Consider the following 22,690-nt stretch of genomic DNA (forward strand, 5'->3'; position numbering starts at 1 on the left):
TACCCAGCACCTGGCTTTGGGAGAACAGCAGCCCTGTCACAATCAAGGAGAATGTGCAAGGTGATTTTAAAAAGGGGGCAGGACTTCAACCTTGCTAAAATCTTAATATGCTACTAAAGATGCTCACCAATGATTTTAAAAAGTGCTTCTCGAAACCTTTCCCCAGCCACTTAACCCTCATACAAGAAGAGGGTTGCTGGGAGCAGTTGCAAAGGTTTGGGAAGCTGACAGCAGCCCTTCACCAGATGGAACAGATTATGGAAGGAAGGACAAACTGCATTGGACACATTATTGCCAGGTAGTTTCTAGATGAATTAATGAAGTTCTGATCGAGTTAAAATCACATCCCTTGTCTCTCATCTTTCTTCCTGTGTGTCCAGGATAATGCCCATGCTATGTTTCAAGGTTCAAATTTCAGTTGTGTTGGTCTCCAAAAAAGTGGTCAAACTGAGGAAAAGGAGAAGTGTCTAAACTGTAGAGGAAGCTATTATTTCCACTCAATGAACTAAAAAACCATAATAGCTGACAAATGTATTTTAGGTCACATCAGCACAGACAACTTGCTCAATTTTTCAGCCAACAAACACAGTTCCATAGAATTATGAGTGTAAAAACAGGGTTATAACGGGTACAGTTCTGCAACAAACTGCAGCAGGCAGTGCGACACACGTACTGTGAGGATGGTGATTATTTGGATACGATTTTGTTTACTTCATTGCAGTTTAGAAACATTTAACAAATTTTTGATTGTGGGACTATGGAAGCACTTTATGAGCTCAGCAGAGATATTAAGTGTTTTAAGTCTCTCTTTCCTATAAGAACAAAGAAATCAACCTGAGGTTCAAACTTTATGCCCCAGCCCGGAAACGTGCATCTGCATGGTATCGCACTGCAGTCAATAAGGGCCTCTTTTCATGTACAGTGCTGCAGCTTGCCACCGCTGCACTTTAGTGAAGATGCTACTATGCTTACGGGAGAGCTTCTGCTGTCATCATAGTTAATCCATCTCCCCGAGAGGTGGTAGCTATGGCAGCGGGAGAAGCTCTTCCACTGATATAGTGATATCTACAGAAGGGTTAGGTCAGTATAATTATGTTGCTCAGGGGTGTGGATTATTCACACCCTGGAGCGACAGTTATACTGATAGAAGTCTGTAGTGTTGGCCTGGCCTAAGACTCCACTCAATGGAAGAGTACACTATTTGTACATTTATGTGGCGGTTCAGAGCCCTAAACACTCAAAAGTCATATAATGCAAAAGTTAAGGTTCTCACAGTATCCTTCATTCATCCTGTATGCATGCACAGAATATTTTGGAACAATGCCGATAAACATACTGTAAATCACCATGGGAATAATTCTGTTTTACACACATATGCCCAACATGAACTGTCTTCAGCAGGAGTGCCATGGATGTATCAAAGGGAGAAACTGGGTGCTATGTATGCGTTGGTGATGGGACAAGGTTAAATTGTGACAGTTTGCGTATTTTGTGATTTGAGCACTTAGACGTGCAACCTTATTACATTACATGTTTCTGCGTGGGGGTGAGAGAAAGGGCAACAAATTTAATTAAACATTGATATTTCAGACCAAAAACTCAGTACATTCAAAGTGAGATGTTATACCAAGAGTAACTAGACTACATTGCACATATTATTGCTGACATCAGCATCAGTATAGCATCACTAATAGTTCCACCTGCTTTGTGTATGACTTTCCATAAGTGTGGAAGCCATACTGTTTGGGTTTTTTTTAAATCAGGCCTTGAGGGAGGAGTTCCTGGGAAGCGTAGGAGACCGGAGCAGAGCTGCTTTGAAGTATGCTGTTGGGTTTTGATTGTACCAGGCCAAATAAGGTAACTACCTCCCCCCCTCTTTCCTTAAAGATAAATAAGTCTGTTGTATACATCCATCCATAATGTAAATTCTATACAGCCAGTCAATAATTCTACATGGTAATAATGAGTAAATAAAAAGCTTTATTTAAAAGGATGAATTCAGTATTCTCAGAAACTTATTTTATATCTTTTCCTTAACATGTCTCCCTAAAATCTTTTCAAAACCACCTATTACATTTTCTTTGTTAAAAAAAACCACACACACTCACATATTTAGGAAAAGTTTCAACACCATTCATGAGAGAATAATTTTTATCTTTTATATATTTATTTTCCCAGCACACATTCTAATCTTGACTACACGGTTCTCTCTCTCATACACATACACAGTTAATGTAGTGAATCAGCAATTATTTTTCTAGTGGCTCTAAGTGTCAAGATTAATTTCACTACCCCTGGTAATAAAATGGTTTCAAATGACATCTTTAATCAGCAAGTAAGAATGCTTCCCTCCAATAGAGACAAGCTGTCACAAAAGGTCACCAAAATGTGACAGGATGGAAATTACGTTTGTAACTTCAACTGAAATGTTAATTTCTCTTTAAGTGTTTTCTCAACTATGTCCAGATTTTAAAGTAAAGAGATGTAGCTATGCAACTAAGTTTCATTTTTAAATCAGTAATATCTATTAACAGTAATCCCAAGAGCAGGGCTGATATTTATATGCAAATGACAAATTTTGCATTGCTGTTAGTGTAACGGCTAGAGTATCAGTTACTGTATGTCCTTTCATTAACAAAAACAAAAATTAAACAAATCACATTTACAGAAACTGTTCTAACAAAAGCAACTGGCAAAAAATACAAAAATAGAATTAACCAAATGTCATTTATTTTAGTTCATATTTGGATAGTCATTTTACCTTGTTTTGCTTGTATCTGAGCCATATATCAAGTAACTCAACAACTTGACAAAAACTGTAATATAAAAGCACTGTTTCCCTTTAAGCTTTTGCCTTAAGCATTCACAGTTGTTACAAAACCACCTGGATACACTTAAATCTGTTTACAGCTGCCATTTACCTTAATACTAGGCAGCTATATACCAATTCTGTGCCAGGGTTTACATCAGTTTAACAAATTTCATTAAAAAAAAAATCACTTTAGTTGAGCCAGTGACACACTTGTGTGTAGATAAGGCATACACATCTGAGGGTACTTTGTGCATACAGTATCACATCTCACTCATCTCTATACCCTTTATGCATTATTGAGTGCTTTGGTGTGAAGCCCCTCTGGAAAGCTCGTCCCATCCTAGTCAGGATGCATTCATCATTCTATAATAATGTGGATTGGAAGTCTTTCCCTAATTAAAGATTTCGCCTGAAATACCAAAACAAACATGATTCAATAAGAGTCAATAAGAGTCTTCCCCTGACTTGAAACTATCGAAATCTCAGGGTCCACTGAGGTATGACATGGATCACATGCCATGAATTTTGTTGTACCAATCAGGCCAACATCAGTAGCCCAGTCCTTGCTGACAGGATTTGTCATAGTGAATAAACTTCTGGAATAAAAACTTTCCTTCTTTCTTCAATAGCATGAATTCAATTACTTTTTGCCAAGAATCAAATTTCTTGCAGCATTATTCCTCTTACTGTTGAACTGTAGAGGAATCTCAAGAAGGGCAATTTGAAGCAAGATGTGTTGCCTTGCTGGATCTTAGGTAACTGGTGTTTATTGAAGGTAAAAAGGCTCTTAATCTCCCGCCATAAAAATGCTCTCTGAAGAAAGCACTGGCCATCTAGCTACTTGTTATGAGACCTTTCAAAAAACCTGGAGGTTTAGGACACTGGCTTTCTTTGGAAGGAAAGCAAAAGCAGCCTGATTATTGAATTCAGCCCTAGCTATGTAGGCTAACTTCCAGGCTGAGGCCGTTCCCTTGACACCTTCTTTGTCTGAAGAGGGACCAGCCATCCTATAGAAAGTCTTTATGAAGATCTGATGAGTGCAGCCATACATATCTGCAAGCATCAGTGTCAGCACCATCTGCTCTCAATGCCTTAAAGACCAACGGTATCTGATAAGCTACCTCCATTCCCTCTCGGGTTAGCTGCTTCATACCTTGACTCTCTTCAGGAAGACATCCAAACCTTTTTCCACAGTTTGAATTGATACTTAGTTTCTGCAGTAGAACTCTGAGCACTGTGCAATGGCAAATACTTCTTCCAAAGGTGTTCCAGCATCTGTATCATCATCATCATCATGGACTGCCATATTTTGAATCTGGGCAGTCTTGATTCTAGATCATTGTGTGTTAGCATGTAACCCCAGTAGTACCATGCACTTCTGGCATCAGATGCTGGTATTGATTGTGGCATCAATATATACTAAAAGTGTTGCCATTATCCGAAATGCAACATAAGCAGAGGCTTCAGTGATCCCCAACTGACAAGGGATTTTTTTATATCACAATATCAAATATTTCAGCATCCAGAGCATAAAAAGATTTGGTGAAATGAACCCCTCTCCAAGATACCTCACTGTGACTTTATTTGGACAGATGGACTAAAACTGGGCAAATAAGGGGAAGCCGAAAATCAATTTATAATTTTTTCACTGAAATCGCACATAACGTCACAACAGTTTATTAGCTAATTGATTAAAAAGTCTTATTAGGATTAAGCACATAATGGCTTTCCCACTTCAGTGCTGAAACACGTGCCAAATATACATTCAGTGCAGCTGGATATATGCTGTGTGCCAGCGTACCATAGCAAGTTGCTTTCAACTAGTGTGATGTTTACTATAACTGTAAGCCTTACACCAAGCATGAAAATCTGAGGGGGTCATTTAAAAGGTAGAAATACTAAAACAGTAGTGGAATTTTTCCACTGTATAGCCAATTGTTGTTTAAAGACATAGGTGCTGGAACTAAGGGTGCTGCAGCACCCCCTGATTTGAAGTGGTTTACGTTATATACAGGATTTTCAGTTTGGTTCAATGGCTCACAGCACTCCCACTATAAAAATTGTTCCAGCACCCCTGTTTAAAGAACAGCCAGGTTTAAGGAATCTGAAAAGCTTCCATTAATATACATTGCATTGGCTTTTGAAAAAGCATATATTTTTTCTGATATTCTGAAGGAGATGGAGAACTAAAGCTACTAGGAAAACAAGCTGCAGAAGACTGGACAGCTTGGATATAGACAAGCAGAGTCTATGGCTGACTGCATTCTTTTACCTTAAGAATGACATTTATTGGTTAATAGGGTTTAAAGTAATCCAATCTTTTCCTTTCTTTTATTATAGTCTTTTATTCTAATCCATTGCCACAGAATCTTACCCAAAGTTTCTGGAATGTTTCTTCTCTCTCTCGTTATGTCTGAGAGCCTAATGATTGTTCCTTCTTTTCGTTCAGTTTTGAAACGTAGTCGTCCAGATTCTTCATCCTCCTCCTCCTCTTCATCAGATTCTTCTTTTGTTTCCTCCTGAAGTTCCAAAGTTTCAATAGCCGCCTGCATCACAAGAGAAAAAGAGAGAGATTTTCAACATGCTAAAAATATTACCATTTTGGAAAGAATCTTTGTCAAGGTAGGAAACAAAACAAAAACAAATCCATGTCTTGTATAAGGGCTCCATTGCCTGTACCTTTCTGGTATTATAAAGAATTCTTGTGCACCATTTGGGGACAGCAGGTGATTCACCATATCTTATAGGTTTGTTTGGCTACAATATACAGTAGCTACATATCTCAGGTATAATTGATTTCTGTAAATCTTTTCTAGCCAAACTCTTGGAACATATCTTGTATTGTTATTACAATGCTTAGGACGGTATTTTGAATATCCTATCAGAACCAAATCTGATCAGTCCACAGCTTTAAAACCGCATCAAATATCCTGTGATGACATGTAGAAGAATGACTATTCCATAGTTTCAGGTTTTGTATACCATCTGTTTGGATTATTCAAAAAACATTAAAAGAATAAATTAATTATTCTTAGTGTTTATGACTCAGAGCAATTGTCAATAACATGAAAGAATAAAGACTAGGTAATTCACAATTTCTAAATTATATTTCTTTGATTAGGTACAGTTTTACTTGTCTTGAGAAAATATTCTAGTGGAAATGAAGTTTAAATTGAGCAGTTTCTCATCTCATCAAAAGAATGTACTGTTATGCAGTACCCAATTTTAATATACTAAATCTGCACACTGGAACGTTATGCCCTTGTTCTCAAGTCAAATTTGAGATCTTCTTGTGGGAGCAAACCTTTATTATTCACAGAAAACCATGTCCCAAGTGTCAGTGTGTCTCTCCAGCCTGTCTAACCTCCACCCAGTCTTCCCACCCCCACCCCAAAAATTTTTTTCCTGACCTGGGATGGTGGACAGAAAGTTAAGAATGTTACATTCAGCTTAAATTTGATTTATAGTTTGAAATTTAAAATATTATAATATAGCATTATTTGCCATGAAAGATAGGGATTAGGGTTTTTTTACATACTAGCAGTTCGATTCCTGATTTATTGGGTCTCACACATAGTTTTTAGTTCTTTTTAGAGTCAACACATGAACTATGACATTTTTTTCTGTTTGGTGAATACAGAAAGAACATACTAAAGCAAAACATGATTGTCTCTTCTAAATTTGGGCGCTTAAAGTAGTAATTAATAGAAAGGAGGCAAGGCAGGAATGCATAGGAGCCAGTTAGCTCCACAGGCAACACACATCAAGCCTAATGTCCTCACCACAACTGAATGTGATGACTGTCTAGGCAACAGGAAGATCAGGATGGAGCTCCTTTAAGGGTCCCTACTACATCTGGATTACAAGGAAATAGAAGATGGGGGGACAGACTTCTCTGAGTGGAGCCAAGTAGGGACTAGGAAATGGCCTCTGGCCCATCACATGCACCAGGAGGAGGAGAATATATTTACACACCATGCATGCCGGACAAAACTCTTACCCATCAATCACCAATTATCAGCACCCTCCTCCGACCCATGGGGTCAGAGCAGGACCACGTTTTATGATCTGCTTTGGACTTTCCCTACTCCCCTTTTTTCTTTTAGGGCTGGGAAGGAATTTTTTTCTCACCACTAGACTGGCTGAGGTGGGGGGGGGGGTTGCCTTCCCCAAAAAGATCTGGGATACAGTGAGATAGATACAGAGATCAGGTCAAGATATTGCAGCTAAGTAGGTAGCAAGTGCGGTAGGTGTCCAGTGCAAGTATTCATTACAGAGGGGATATGATTCCCCGATAAACAGGAGTTGGAAGTGGATTTAGGAGGAGGCATCCCCTAAGAAAGCCAGAAAAAGGTGCTGTGGGGCTGATAACATCTGGTATAGTCGGGAAACAACCCCTCCATTTTTCCAGGTCCCTTAGTCTTCATACATGGGGAGGTTTGTTAGGCTGACGGCAGCCCTTCCAAAGAGATGGATATGATTAAGAGAAGAATTAATGATGACCTGCACTACGGAATTTATTGTTGGGTATTTCCAGGTATGTTAATTTAGTAAAGTTGTAGCCAAATTAAACCATATCTGTTGCATCTTGTTTTTCTTTTTACATTGCCTTGACGAGTCATTTTCTTGTGATTTAAGTAGGGAAGGCACAGGGGATCTCTGTAAAACTCTGTAGCCCAGGCCCAAATGCTTGTGTTTTTAAAAAAAAATAGAGTACCTAGAATCTGGATGGATAAGCTCACAGGGTGATTCTTACCTCAAAAGGTAGCAATGAATGCTAAAACTGTCAAGATAGTCTTATAAAGAAACAGGAAATGAAAAGAAACCGGATCTTTGCTCTGTTTAACAGCAATGACCTGATTGCTCAACTGTTATTGGCTCTCTTATGGGGATAAAAGTCACTTTGAATTTCCTCTCTCTACTTTCTGGTAAGAGGTAATATAACGCAATGTCTGGGCTCACCCAAGCACTGTAAAACTCCTGTTACCTATTAAACTTAGGCATTTCTACTAATGATTGTGGCCTAAATTTTCAACAATAGAAACTTAAAGCTAGGCTCCCCAAGTCTATACTTAGGCACCTACGGGTGGGATTTTCAAAAGCACCTAAGTGACTTGGCAGCACAAGTCTCATTGACGTCAATTTTCCCTCCCTCATGTCTTTTCCTACCTGACATGTTTTCCCTGCCACTGTTTTTACAGAAATAGGCCTCAATCATGCAATCTGATCCATTTACAGGAACGCGTACCCCTGAGACTCCACGTGGGCATGCTCATGAATCATATTGCCACAGCTGTATTTAAATATTTTGGAATGAAATATGAAGGTTTGTAGAATTTTAATAAACTAAACAAAGACGTATCTGTTGAAAAACTTCCAAGTTTACAAAATTGTCCATTAGTAAAAAATACAAATTATTAACAAAAATCATACCATGAGAAACACACGAGACAATTATACATATTTTCTGTGAAAAATGAATGCGTCTCAATTGTATTTTATAGATGCATTATCTAATCTTTGCTTACTTTCCATGCTCTGTACTTTTTTGTAGTTTTTTTGGTCTTATTCACTTTTTGTTTGTACAATGCCAAACCCACCTATAGCACTATATGAAAAACCATTCACACAAATGTTAAGAATCAAACACAAGAAGAATACAAAAAGCTAATGGAGGAGAAGGGAAAAAATAAGGGAAGCCAGCGTGTGAGATTTAACCAGCTGACCCATATCCAAACCTTATTATAGGTATTGTTGGAGGAGATACATTAGTTGTGATAGTAACACAAATGTTGATAATCAGCCACACATTCCCCATGTATAGCTCTAAGAAGGGTTACTGAAATTAATAATGAATCTACATCCCATTTGTTCTTCTCAAAAGACTTTTTTCAATTTTGCTACAGTTTTTGTAGTAGGGAATAATTTATGTTTAACCAACTATAACTGGAATTTCTTTAGCTTTTCAAAACAGGTTGAGCTGTTTCACGAGAAGATGAACAAACACAAAAATGTTTTTCAGACTACATGAATACATGAAGTATGACCCAGAACACAAGTGAAGATGTGTGGAGTTACAGCAGAATTTTGGAGTGAAATTAATAGATTCTAGGACTTTATACCAAAAGATTTTATTGAGCACGCTCTAACCATGTACACCTCTATGTGTCCTTAAATAGTCATTTAATTCTTGTGTGTGAGGCCAGTTGACTAGTCTGGTCAGCTCAGGGTTGCTTAACAGTTCCCAACCTACATGAAAGAAAGCAGCATCCAGACAACATCAATGATTCTCTCCTGTAAAGGCCCACACAATGTGAAAGGGCTTTCCTCAGCCCATGCTCAAACTGTATACAACTCTCGAATACTTCAGGAGAGTCCAAAGCGTGAAGGTGGCCATTTCCTCAGCCAAACCTCCAAACTGTACAAACAGCAGCTTTTTTTCAACCAAGTTCCAAGTCCATAAAAGACAACTTTCTACATCCAAATCCCTCTCCAAAAAGTTAAAATGGAACGGTGACCCATGGCCTCCATCCAGTCCAGCTCAGCTCTCTTCTCCCCAGGAAGCAAGGCAATTCATTCAGCAGCTCTTCCCCAGAACATATAGTTAGGTCATAGAACTAAGCAACACCTTTCCTATATCTAGTCTTCACAAGACAGCAGGGGTGGAAGCAGGGGTGAGAAATCCCAACTTCTTTATGCTTCCCTCTCAGTGAGCCCCAGATGAAGGACTCTCCCCTCCTCAATCAGCAGCTCTAATTATGTCTCCAAGATAGTGCCAGCTTTTCCTTTTGAGGTCTGCGAACCCTTTCCTAGCATTATGTGGGGTACACATAACAAATAATAGATATAATTATTCTATATTACATTAATATCTAGAGGCCCCAACCAAGATCAGGGCCCCATTTGCTAGGTACTATACAAACTGAACTGGATTGGCACCTTGCAATCCAGCTTGAATAAGGAGCAGTACCATAGCCTTGTTTCCCAGAAGCAGGGCAGGGACTAAACTGGGACTTAAGAGTCACAATTCAGTCCTGCTTCCCCTTTGCTCCAAGGGCATAAGGAAGCTCCTGTCACTCCCTTACTCCCCTGTGGAACCGTGGAGCTGGGCTCATGACTGCACTATAAGAGACAGTCCCTGCCACAAAGAGCTTACAGTCTATATACACGAGTCAAAGAGAACGCTATCCCCATTTTCTAGGTAAGGGAATGAAGGCAGAAAGACTACACCTACCCCTGTCAATTTGCAAATATGTGTTTCAAATGTGTTTCAAATACTTATTTTATAAATTCTTGATGGTGGCATATATAAATGTAAGATTTTGGAACTGGATCATTCTGGTGCAGAGCTTCATCAACTCTTCATGGATTTTTTTTAAGATTCCCTTCTAGTGTATAAGAGACAGATTTTAGTCTTTGGGGCAAAGCATCTACAAACTTGAGCATAAGTCCTGAGAGGAGATCAAGTTTGTAAACTTTACTCTACACAATGAGATCATCTGAGAGTAAAGCAATTTCTTGTGCCAGAAGGTGAGACTTTGGAACTTAGCAGTTATGCAGCACTTCTGCATGAAAAATTCTCTTGCTTAATGTTTGTATTGTTCATATTTTAATCACATCACCTAATATATGGTTTAAAGGGTCCAGCAAGTTAAGTTATACAAAGAGAAGCCTTCTATACCCTTTAGCATGTGCCCATGAGATTCATGAGGGGTTCCATTTATAATGTTGGCTATAGGGTTGTTAACTTATTATTGTGTTCCATTATTTTACACGTAATCAGATTTTTTTTTTTTTACAGAAACAGATTACTGTAAAACTACTTTTCAAAATGTGGAATTGATGAGTAATCTGGGTTTTTTGGGTTTGGATATGTGACCCCTGCCAAACCACTCTTAGGTTCTGGCCTAAGTATTCCAGAACAGAGAAAGTCCAGCTTAGATCAGCAATCCACACTTTGCAGCAGGCTGACATCTTTGATTATTGCAGCCTGGACTTCAAACTTGCAACTCCTCACAAACAATTCTGGGAGCTCTCCAGGAAAGGGTTGGTGAAGAATTGCAATTTAATCATTGCCAGTACAAATATCCTCCAGTTTTGGACGGATGAATACAGAACAGGCCAAAAAGTCTAATATTCAAGGAAATTCATGTATGCACCAAAAAAACCTTTTGTCAACCTCATTGTCAAATTCAACATGAGGAATTCTTCCAGTTTGACTGATATGGATTCATCCACACATAGTGAAGAAATCTTTCAGCTCCTCAGGAAAAGGAATAAAAACCTTTGTGTGCTCAAGTAACCCATGTTTCTTACCCCAATTTATTTATTTTTTTTAAATCACACCACCACTCTTATTTCCACTGCTAATTAGTCATATTTAGCACTAGTGGCAGGGTGCAGACACCCTTGAGAAACTGGCTTACTGATGCCCAACCTGAGAGTTTGTTTTTGTGTGTTTTTCAAAGGAGTCACAGACTATCATTGTTTTTAAAGTTACATGCCTTTGTATCAAGAAAAGAAACTCATATCAATTTGAAGCAGAATTTAGACATATAAATACTAATCACCAACATGATTGGAAAAATTAAGTAAAAGGTGACTTATGAGTTCTAATTTGGGAAGGAAGGTCACATTCTGAATAATATGGTAAAAGCAGTCAATAATATTACTTCTACAGAAATACAGTTAACATGTAAGAGATTACACTCAAAGTAACTGTCAACATTATTTGGCTGCTTGATGTCATGACATCCGGATATTGGACTGTGCATACTTTAAGACAATGATACGCAGACTAAGGCTTGTGAGCCGCAGGTGGCTCTTTAATGTGCCTCCTCTGGCTCCTTGCAGCACGTGATGTGATATTAAAACACTGATTTAATTATCAGCCAGTCTAAGTTATTAGAGAGAGAAACTAAATATTTCCTGTCATATGGTTTAAATTCAAAAATATAGTACTATAATAAACGAAACATTGAATTCACAATACTGTGGCTTTTTTGGGTAATGCTGATGGCTAATCTGGCTCCCGAATCACTGAGATCTGAATATGACTGCTTTAATGGAAAACAAACATTCTCTGAAGCAATATTTGTAGCTTGTCTCAGTGGAACGCTCGGCAGAAATTGTTTTTTGTTAGACCGTAAAGGAAGTTTAAAAATTACAAGCCAAATTATACCAGCATATCACTCCGGATAAAGTAGAACTTCAGCGTTACGAACACCCCGGAAATGGAGGTTGTTCATAACTTTGAAACGTTCGTAACAAAACATTATGGTTCTTCCAAAAGTTTACAACTGAACATTGACTTAATACAGCTTTGAAACTTGACTATGCAGAAGGAAAATGCTGCTTTCCTTTTTTTTTTTTTTAGTAGTTTACGTTTAACACAGTACTGTACTGTATTTGCTTTTTTGTACGTGTGTCTCTCTGCTGCTGGCTGATTGCATACTTCTGGTTTCAAATGAGGTGTGTGGTTGATTGGTCAGTTTGTAACTCTGAGGTTCTACTGTACTCTCTCTCCTGTGTCAGTTAGCTATTGGCTTCAAACCCCCTCACAACACACACTCACAATCTTCTCTGTAGCTGTCCTCCATGCTTCCCCTCTTCCCTTCCTTCTCTCATCTTATCTGGCTTACTCCCCTTCCTTCTACTTCCCCTCTCCCTTCCTTGCTCTCCATTTAGCTAACTCTTAACAAAACCCCACAGAATTTTTTTTTTTAAATTAAGGAAATTGCATGAGATTTGCAAGCAATCACTGTATTCCCTCTGTATGTTACAACCTTTCCTCTACCCTGAGTCAATCTTGTCTATTTAGATTGCAAGCTCTTCGGTGTAGGGACTTCTTACTCTATATTTACATATTGCCTAATAAAATGGTTCTTGGCTGGCCCCTGGGCACTACAGTACAAATAAACTATAGCAATATTTACTCCGTGTAAGCAAGGGGCACAAAGTTTGCCCAGGAAAGGTCTAGGTTTGGGGCGGGGAATTTGCTAGCCCATTAAAAATGTGAATGTACTTCTAGCTCTATAATATAGAAGAGTTGGATCTATAAATCCTTCACCACAGAGCAGTCTCTCTGAGTGGCATCTATCCAGTGAAAATTAATGAGATTCACTATTCATGGACAACTTGTAAAAGCCGGAGTCCAGTTTTGTATATTTAATGTCATATATTCAGTGATTCCTCATTTGCTTAGAGCAGCAAACATAACCCCACAAGCAAATATAAATAGGATATCCCTAGGCATGTTTAAAATACATTTCCAAAATATGACCTCTTATTCCCAAATTAAGTTCCTTGTGCCAACCCTCCTCCCATTTTAAATTAGGAAAGAATGCTAGGACAAAAAGGAAAACCCACTTTAGCAAAAGGAAATATACTTCCCTGTAATTAAAACTCAGTAAATGCAGAACTTTGAGACACCAAAAAACAAAAAAACTCCCTGTGAGAGCTGGAATTGTATTAGCTTTTTTAAGTCTGAAAAGTAACTGACAAGAGACATAATATTCTGGGTGTACACTAGGGTCTTATGATAGTGACTCCTCCAAAAGTTCTAACTTTTTGAATTCTAGTCATGTGTTGAATCTCACATCTGTGGCTAGAAACCCAGGAGTGGGAATCTGTAGGGATTACTTCCAGAGAAATACAGTTGCAGTTTGTTTTTAGCAGTCTCTCTTATCTTTTATACCAAATATATAATGGCATGTGCAGTGAAATTATTTTTTAAAAAAAAATGAATGTTCATAGAGTATTTACATACAGAGTTTACGGGTAATATGTATTTCAAGATAAAAGTTAATATATATATTCTGATTTTATTCTTACAAGAGAGCATTAGATTTCATTCAAATTTATTTTGTGATAAGGAACTTCATGTAAACGGATTCTATCTTACTGGCAGGGGTATTTTATATCGTCCTTGGGGCAGGGATCATCTTTTTGTTCTGTGTTTGTACAGCACCTAGCACTGTGGGGGTCCTAGTCTATGAATAGTGCCGTTAGGCACACAATAACAAAAGCATATTACAATATAGTGATAATCTAAGTCAGGGGTAGCCAACCTACGGCACAGGTGCCAAAGGTGGCATGCGAGCTGATTTTCAGTGGCACTCACAGTCCCCGGGTCCTGGCTGCTCTGCATTTTAATTTAATTTTAAATGAAGCTTCTTAAACACTTTAAAAACCTTATTTACTTTACATACAACAATAGTTTCGTTATATATTATAGACTTATAGGAAGAGACCTTCTAAAAATGTTCAAATGTATTACTGGCACACGAAACCTTAAATTAGAGTGAATAAATGACCACTTCTGAAAGGTTGCTGACCCCTAAGTGTTTCCAAAAGATAACAAAACTCCAATTCACAAAGCAAAGAAACCTGTAGTTTTGTGAGGACTGGCCACAAGCACAATGAGAGTAACATTTTGTCTGGGGTGGGCTACACTTCATGACTCAACAGTATTTCTGTCCCAAATCACTAACTAATTACCATGGACAGAATTATATGCATCCCCAAATGGAGGTGGAAGGATTATGCAGAGAAAAATAAATAACTATAATCCAAAACTTATTCTCCATCAACATAATGGAGATGTCTCCATCAACATGAAGCATTCAGTTGCGTCAGTGAATGAGAGCTTGAAGCTGGGGGTTCAGGTATCAGACCAACAGAGGTCAAAGCACAATACATCTATTATTCAAGCACATACATTAAACCACTAAAAATGTGGAAGGCTTAGCATTAATACTCCATGCCATGCTGGAGAGCCAAATTTAACTTCTGCTTTGTCACTCGGATATTGGCATTCTGCTAAACAGCAGAATCTCCAGATGCTATAGGAGCCACACTGATGAGCACAAGCAAGTTCTACTCAGCAGATTACAACCAGAAAGTGGGGCAATGATTGTGGGAGAGGAAAGGCAGGGGAAATGTAGCAGAAATGAATACTCCAGCTTTGTTCAGGAATGGGGAGGATCTCCATTCCCAGGGAGAGGAAGGATAGTAATGGGCAGGACAAATAAAACAATGTTTTCTTTACCTAAGAGGTGGATCTCAGTTACCAACACTTTTGGTCACATTGCATTTTCAAACTGATAATGAAGATCAAATACTGTTGACATTTTTGTCAATAGCGAGAACATAAACAGCTAAGATCACAGCCATATAACACCACACACCATGAATGTATTGATTCTCTTTTGAATAAAGGAACAGAGCTCATTAGTAAATTGCTTTTACTGAAAAACTGCAGGCAGGCAAGTCCTCAAATTATAAATCGGAAGCAGTCTGAAGTTTCTCTTTCAAAATATAGGCTACAGAGCAAGTACATTTTTAGTCAGTTTTAAGGTAGGTCAAAATTTGGGCGTACATAGGTTGACATCTGCTTTAAATCAATGACTAAAAAGAATCTCCAAGGATTTGAGCTGATGGAAAAAGTAGATAATAAAGTATATACAGGGTGCATATATGCAAGCTCACTAATTATGTCTTTTCTAGTTATACAATTTGTCTAATTTTCCCAGTGGATTCAAGCTGGTTAAATTTTTCTGCTGTTCCTGGAAAGGAGTCTAGGACATATTATGCCTAACAGCAAACCAACTCCTCTAAGGTCTCAAACTGTACACTCATGATGACTGATCTGATTTTTGCTTAGCCTCTGATTCTTCTTTAGCTGTCCAGAAGAATCTCTGAAAGAATTACTACTGAGATCATTTCCCCTCTATGAATTTATAACTTTGCAACAAATGTTGAAGTAGGCTCATATTGCACATAAGATGGAATCTGTTAGCATCAAAGTATTTACCCACAGCTACACCCTAGTGGTCCTAAAGAGAAAGGTTGTGCTTCACCAGGGTGCAAAGGACAATTTCTGTTCTGACCTCCAGAATATTTAACAGTAAGAAAGAAAGCTGAAGAATTCAAGAGTTCCACGTGCTGAAAGATCTAGTTTCAAACTGTATGACAACTGGATGTTATGCGAGTTTGGAGACTGGCATTTTCGTTGTCCTGCTGAGGTCAAATTACCCAATACATTTTGGGTTTCTGCTCCACAACAATTTTTTTTTTTTTTTTTTTTAATACTTGTCAAGGTGTTAATTACACACAATGGTCTGATTTAAGTAATAACATGACGGACTGTGCTTTCATCAGTTAATACACAGACCTTGGCTCTGGATAGTCAAAGTACAGCAGAGAACCAGAAGGAGGGTGTTTATAGGCCAACAAATGCACAAAATTAAGTATTACTAAATGGATCTATAAAACATTACTAAGACTTAATGTTTATTAAATATTAATCTACCAAAGATGATTATTCGAATGTAGTTTGTTTATTTGATACAACTAGAGACTGAAAAGTTCTAAAATTGAGTGAGGATACAAACAAAAATGCCACTTTTTGAGCCTCTTCGGGTTGAACTTGCTGATGGATTAGTACTCTGAAGAGGGAACCAAGGGCTCATCTACACAAATTGCTCCAGAGGCACAACTGCGCCATTGTAGCACTTCAATGTAGACAGTACCGACACCAACGGGAGAGGTTCTCCCGTCAGCGTAGGTATTCCACTTTCCCAAGAGGCTAGATCGACCAAAGAATTGTTCCGAATTAGCACCATCTGCACCAGGTCAGGCTGGCTTAACTATATCCCTCAGAGGTGTGGATTTTCCACACTCCTAAGCAACATAGCTGGGTCAATCAAGCATTTTAGCATACACTAGACCCAAAATTCAGAGATTTCACCTCAATGAGTATTCCAATAGATCCTATAAATTAAACTTTGGGATAACAGTAATACTGCAGCAGATTCCTGGGGAGGTGGCAGAAGACAAATCTCCTTACTACCCCCACCAGGAATCTGTTGCAAGTTAATGTTGTAGAGTCTGTACAATCCCTTCCTACTTTAGCTAGTGAGCAAATACCTGTGGATTTTTGGCATCAAGCCTCTGTCTAATTCTGCAAGAGGGGAACAAGGGACCTCACCTTCTTTTCTGATGGAAGAATTAAGAAAAAACTGCAAGGAGAAGCTTATAGAGTTTTCATACCCATGCACAAGATGCTCCCACATAAGGCACCAGATGGGTCTTTGTCTTTTTGACTTTCAATGATACTTAGGCTTCTAAATGCTTAAATTTCCTTTGAATATGGGACTTAGGGACTTTTGAAAATTTTACCATCTTGACCCCAATATATTTATGTGGGCAGGGAGGTGTCACATTATAGTTACTAGGGATATACAGTAGAACCTCAGCGTTACAAACACCTCGGGAATGGAGGTGGTTCGTAACTCTGAAAAAACATTATGGTTGTTCTTTCAAAAGGTTATAACTGAACATTGATTTAATACAGCTTTGAAACTTTACTATGCAGAAGAAAAATGCTGCTTTTAACCATCTTAATTTAAACAAAACGAGCACAGAAAGTTTCCTTACTTTGTCAAATCATTTTTTAACCCCCGCCCCCTTTTTTTTAATTTTTTTTTTTAGCTAGTTTACATCTAACAGTACTGGCTTTTTTTAGTCTCTGCTGCCTGATTGTATACTTCAGGTTCCAAATGAGGTGTGGGGTTGACTGCTCAGTTCATAACTCTGATGTTCGTAACTTTGAGGTTCTACTGTATGTATAAGATCACTGATACCGTGTTGAATTATCATCATTCTCCCACCTAAAAACTCCAATTGTGTAAACATTAAAGAAAATACAGCCTTCACACTTATCTGTTGCCTTCGGGTTTTCAGAAAAAAAAATTAAATCCAATAGTGTCATTAGAAAAAAGTGAACACAGATGCTAGCAAAACTAGCAAAGGACAGTAAAACATTTCTGCAACATACCATCCATCCTAAAAACAAAGTGATGATATCACGAATTAATTGTTGGCATTTAGCCAGCTTGCAGCCAATTGGCATTAATTCTTAGCCAGCAATTTGAACAATTCTAAATTATTATAAATTCTGCAATAAGCAGCTGTTTCAAGATTTCTGTAAGATGCACTACATACCTCTTCCGATTCATTTGTAGGTGTTTGGGAATCAGCGACCTCCCCCAATTCCTCTTCAGCTACATATTCTTCCTGTTCTTGTTGTTCATTATATGACTGTATATAATCTTCATCCTAAAACAATTATAAAAGCAAGTTACAAGGAAGAGCCACATGTGTAAAAGTTCAGAACTATACATGTACAGATTATAGCAATTGAAAACAGGCTTCATCAAAATCCAGGCTATTACTGTGATTTTCTATTACACATGACAGTTAATCTAGCAGGGTTTTTAGGACAGTTGTAGGTTTCAGAGTGGTAGCCGTGTTAGTGTGATTTTCTATTACACATGGCAGTTAATCTAGCAGGGTTTTTAGGACAGTTGTAGGTTTCAGAGTGGTAGCCGTGTTAGTCTGTATCAGCAAAAACAACAAGGAGTCCTTGTGGCACCTTAGAGACTAACAAATTTATTTGGGCATAAGCTTTTGTGGACTAGAACCCACTTCATCAGATGCATGGAGTGGGTTCTAGTCCACGAAAGCTTATGCCCAAATAAATTTGTTAGTCTCTAAGGTGCCACAAGGACTCCTCGTTGTTAGGAGAGTTGTAGGGCCTTTAATGCTACTGACAATATTATATTAACAACAGTGTACAGCAACACAGATAACTAATATGGTGTGATCCCGCTGTTGCCACAACAAATAACCCATTAATTTCAGTGGGATGAGGATCACGCCCTTAGATTTTAAAAATTCTTTGGAGGGAAATCTGGAATATTTGCTTGTCTGAAGTGCCATCTGCCCCATGGCACTATATTGACAATATCCATCTTTATTTTAAAAATGAAAAAATAAAATATTACATTATTCTTTAAAAAGTTGTTCTACTAATTGTATATAGCTATTATTCATTTGTATGTAAGTGTTGTCTAAAAGGCCCAAACAAGGATCAAGCACCTATTATGCTAGATGCTGTACAAACATGAATAAAAAAAGAGAGCAAAGGACTTTCAGAATATGTCAGCCGATATTTTAAGCAGATTTTTTCCTTACTAAATGAATGAAGTTTAAACTGTGATTATGTAATATACTCACTTGCAATTAAAATCAGTACATGCTCTTCTGTATGCTGCTTAGAAGATATCAAATTATGCTTGTGACATTTTCTGAACTAACCTCCAATCTCTTTATTCAGATTGAGACAGTTCTCAGTTACAAAAAGGATGAATGAGCAGGACATCAATCACTTTGGAATATTAGCACCTTAAAGATGTCTTTAGCAGGTCAATAATCTTTTCACCTTGGAAGGACTTTATCAGATCTTGTCTAAAGCCTGGATAAAAGCTTTTGCATTAAGTACTTCTAACAATTGGCAGTGTATCTCCACCACACAAAGCTGTTTTCTTCCTTAAGGATACAACGCTCAAGGTCATGGTTCTCAACTGCCTTCCAGCATGACAAAGGAGCATTACCTACCGCCAAACAAGCTGTCAACACAAACTTTGTCACAGCCTAGATAAAGAAACTGGCAGACAGTGATAATAGGTCTAATTTCTCCCCCTCCCTAGGGAAGTAAACAGATTTCAAATCAGTCTAAAAAACGATGCACGTGAAGCAATGTGATCTTTGGAGATACAATAGGAAGAAACTCACTGGAAATTCATCTAGAGGTTCATTGATTTCAAGGTCTAGCACTTCATCATTGTAAATTTCTTCCTCTCCCTGTTCTTCCGCATATTCTATTTGGTCTTCTGTCAGCTCAGCATCATTGCCTTCATACTGTCCTTCCCCTGTGTACTCTTGAGAGTATACTTCAGGTTCATCCGATTTGTCATAAGCTATTTCGTCCTCCCCTTGGTCATATTCCGACTCATGTTCTATTGAATGATCATTAGCATTCTCAGAGAAGTCATATGATGTAACCATGCCAGATGTAGCATTAAGACTAACTGTGACACCTTGAGAACTGCAGTGGAAGGGGGGGAAAAAAAGATAAGATTCAGACCAAAGTTGAAAATATACCAATTGAGTACATTTGTGAGGATTTAGTACAATGGAGCAGACAAATACTTGTATTCTAACTTATTGAGCAAAAATATAGCTTGCACATCAACTTGACTGCATGCCATAAACTCATAATGCATACTGTACCACAGCTTATCACCAGCTGCAGATTATTTGACATGGGGAATCAAACCAACCAGATGGTCTAACAGGTCAGGCTGGCAGAAGTCCTGCACGGTAACCAAGCAGACTGGATTCAATTTTAATTCCCAGACTAACAAAAACACACAAAATGACTTCAACTGCATCTGCTTTCTAATGCCTCCAAGTAAGCTACTAAATCATTTTTAATACTACATTAATATAGACAGGAAACAATCAATTTGAATTTAGATTGTTGTATTTATTGTGGTAGATTTAAGTTTTTATTCGGAGAAAAAAAAATACAATTTATACAGTCAAGAACTGTCTTTTAAAGGTGACCTGTGGAGGTTTAAAAAAAATTCTCTTATGTCAATAACAGAATTTGTGTGAACCTAAAAACAGTATTAAAGAAATTATTTGAAAACTCCGATCCTTCTTATGAGCTAAGGTTAGAATTTAAGTTTTGATGTTTAATTTGCAACGATTGATAACAAAACCACCTAAAAAACAGTCAGTCAATCTCCAACTCGAGATTTGGTGAGAAAGTAGGAAAACAAGTTGATTCACAAGTATGATGTTTTAAATTGCATTTACTTGAAATGCACCATTACTGATCTGCTGAACATTTTGATTGAAAAATGTTTTTGGAAGGGTGTTGTACTTTTAAAAACTTTTTCCTTTCTCATGTTACAATTCTACAAGTTATCTTAAAAGGGACCTACTTCCTCAAAATTTGGGCCCACACGATCTAAACAGATTTGTAAGCTGTTTGCACACCAAATTGGCCCCAGACTGGAGGTCTTTTGAGTGGAAGTTGGAGGGAAAAGCAGCAAAAGCATTCACCCCATGGGTAACAGTAATACAGCTGCCAGAGATAGAAAAGTAAGAGTTCATATAAATCAAGGCTTATGCACAGCTAAAATGCTACCGTGGCGCGCTTCAGTGAAGACACCACGTATACAGAGAGGAAGGGTTCTCCCATCGGTGCAGGTACTCATACACTGCCTACACCAGCGGTTGGATCTGATTTTACTCAATCTTAGGACAGACACCATTTTGTCTTCTAGAGTGAGCTTTCCAACCTGTCAGATATATTGTATTGGACTATATGACCTCTTTAGCCTGTACCCTCAAACAGCTATAGTGAGTTAGGGACACACACCACCACAGAACATTCATGTGGCAGGGAGTGACTGTTCAGCTCTAAAGCCTTTGTACAAGTTTCAGTACTGCATGGTGCAAGAAGGGATGCAACAACACAGTCCTCAATTCAAATTTCATGCATTTGGAGCCACCCTCCACAGACTCAGAGGATGTCAGATAACTTCTTGAAGTTAAGGGGGCATTCCTGGGGTTCTGCAGGAGACATGGCTTACAATGGTGATGGAGGGGGGATGGAGAAACAGGACTTGTGCTGATATCAATGATTTAAAAACAAAAACCCGTTAACTGAAAGCTAAGATTCAATAGCCGAAATGTCTTTTAGCTCATAAATTATATGCTTAAATGATGGGCTGAAAACAAATAATAAGCAATTTTAGGTCAAGCAATAATTTTAGGGATAGTTTTACAAACCACTGCAATTATAAGATAATTGCTTTCTCAGCCATAAATACAGTAGAAACATGTTTGGTTTATACAAAAAAGTGTCATGGATATATCCATATACAAGGGAAAGCATTTCAAAGCAAATAATTCAGATACAATCTTATTCTGGCACATGGAAATTTTTGCAAGGATTGATTTTGATGAACAGGTTTTACTATATAGAATTACTCGTGCAATGATTACCTGAATATCTGGCATTCCTGATTCCTAGCACTCCATTAAAAGTCAGTGAGAATACCTACTGGTTGCAGTGTAATTGTAGCTGTGCTGCTCCCCGGATATTGGAGAGACAAGGTGGGTGAGAGATCATCTTTTATTAGACCAACTTCTGTTGGGAAAGAGACAAGCTTCTGAGGGTATGTCTATACTGGCTGCGCTGTGATGTGGGCAGTGTAGTCACGCTTTATTGCCGGGTCAGAGCTCTCCCGGCGATAAAAAAATCACCACCCCGAAAGAGGGTTGTAGCTTTATTGCCAGCAGCACTGCTCCCAGCGATAAAGCGCTGTCTATACTGGCGCTTTTCAGCACTCAAACTTTTGTTGCTAGGGGGGTGTTTTTTCACACCCCTGAACGACTAAAGTTTTAGCGCTGAAAGTGGCAGTGTAGAGACAGCCTGAGTTTGCAGAGCTCTTCTTCCAGTCCAAGAAAGATACTCAGAGGGTCAACAAATAAATACAAGGTTGAACAGATTGTTTAGCATATGAGTTAATACATGTTGCAAGAGACCATTCAAGGTGAAGTGGACAGTTAACACTTTTGCAGTCATGGGACAAAGGAGGGCTAGTAGGTTACAGGAAACCTACATAACACCACCAAAAAGTGAGCCTGGGAGCTTAAATCTATAACTTTTCTAGATATTAGAAATCATGGACTCCTATTTGTCCTAGGAATGCAAAGGTATTAAGTGCCCACTTCACCTTCAATTGTCTCTTGCAGCATGTGCTAACTCTTTATGCCTAACAATCTGTTTCATCTTGTATTTAGCTATGACACCTCAGAGCCTGGTCTACACTACAGGGTTAAAAGAAAAGAAAAGGAGTACTTGTGGCACCTTAGAGACTAACCAATTTATTAGAGCATAAGCTTTCGTGAGCTACAGCTCACTTCCTCAGATGCATATCGTGGAAACTGCAGCAG

At 38.3% G+C, this 22,690-nt stretch overlaps 1 protein-coding gene across 6 annotated transcripts in view; it reads right to left on the minus strand.

Annotated features, from left to right (window-relative positions):
- Nucleotides 1–22,690, minus strand: part of RBM33 (RNA binding motif protein 33) — a 146,268-nt gene that overhangs the window by 97,065 nt on the left and 26,513 nt on the right. For 5 of the 6 annotated variants that reach the window (XR_012157626.1, XM_073334566.1, XM_073334565.1 and 2 more), the window contains exons 5-7: nt 19,451–19,763; nt 17,819–17,932; nt 5,187–5,358 (exon numbers count right to left, since the gene is read on the minus strand). Coding sequence is in view for 5 of the 6 variants with exons in the window: in XM_073334566.1 (XP_073190667.1) it covers nt 5,187–5,358; nt 17,819–17,932; nt 19,451–19,763 (599 nt within the window). In the remaining variant the exon portion in view is untranslated. Of the gene's footprint in view, nt 1–5,186; nt 5,359–17,818; nt 17,933–19,450; nt 19,764–21,736; nt 21,836–22,690 lie in introns of those variants that run through there. The other variant, XM_073334567.1, reaches the window with a different exon arrangement.

Source organism: Lepidochelys kempii, chromosome 2 (genome assembly GCF_965140265.1).
Source record: "Lepidochelys kempii isolate rLepKem1 chromosome 2, rLepKem1.hap2, whole genome shotgun sequence".
Taxonomy (NCBI): Eukaryota; Metazoa; Chordata; order Testudines; family Cheloniidae; genus Lepidochelys; species Lepidochelys kempii.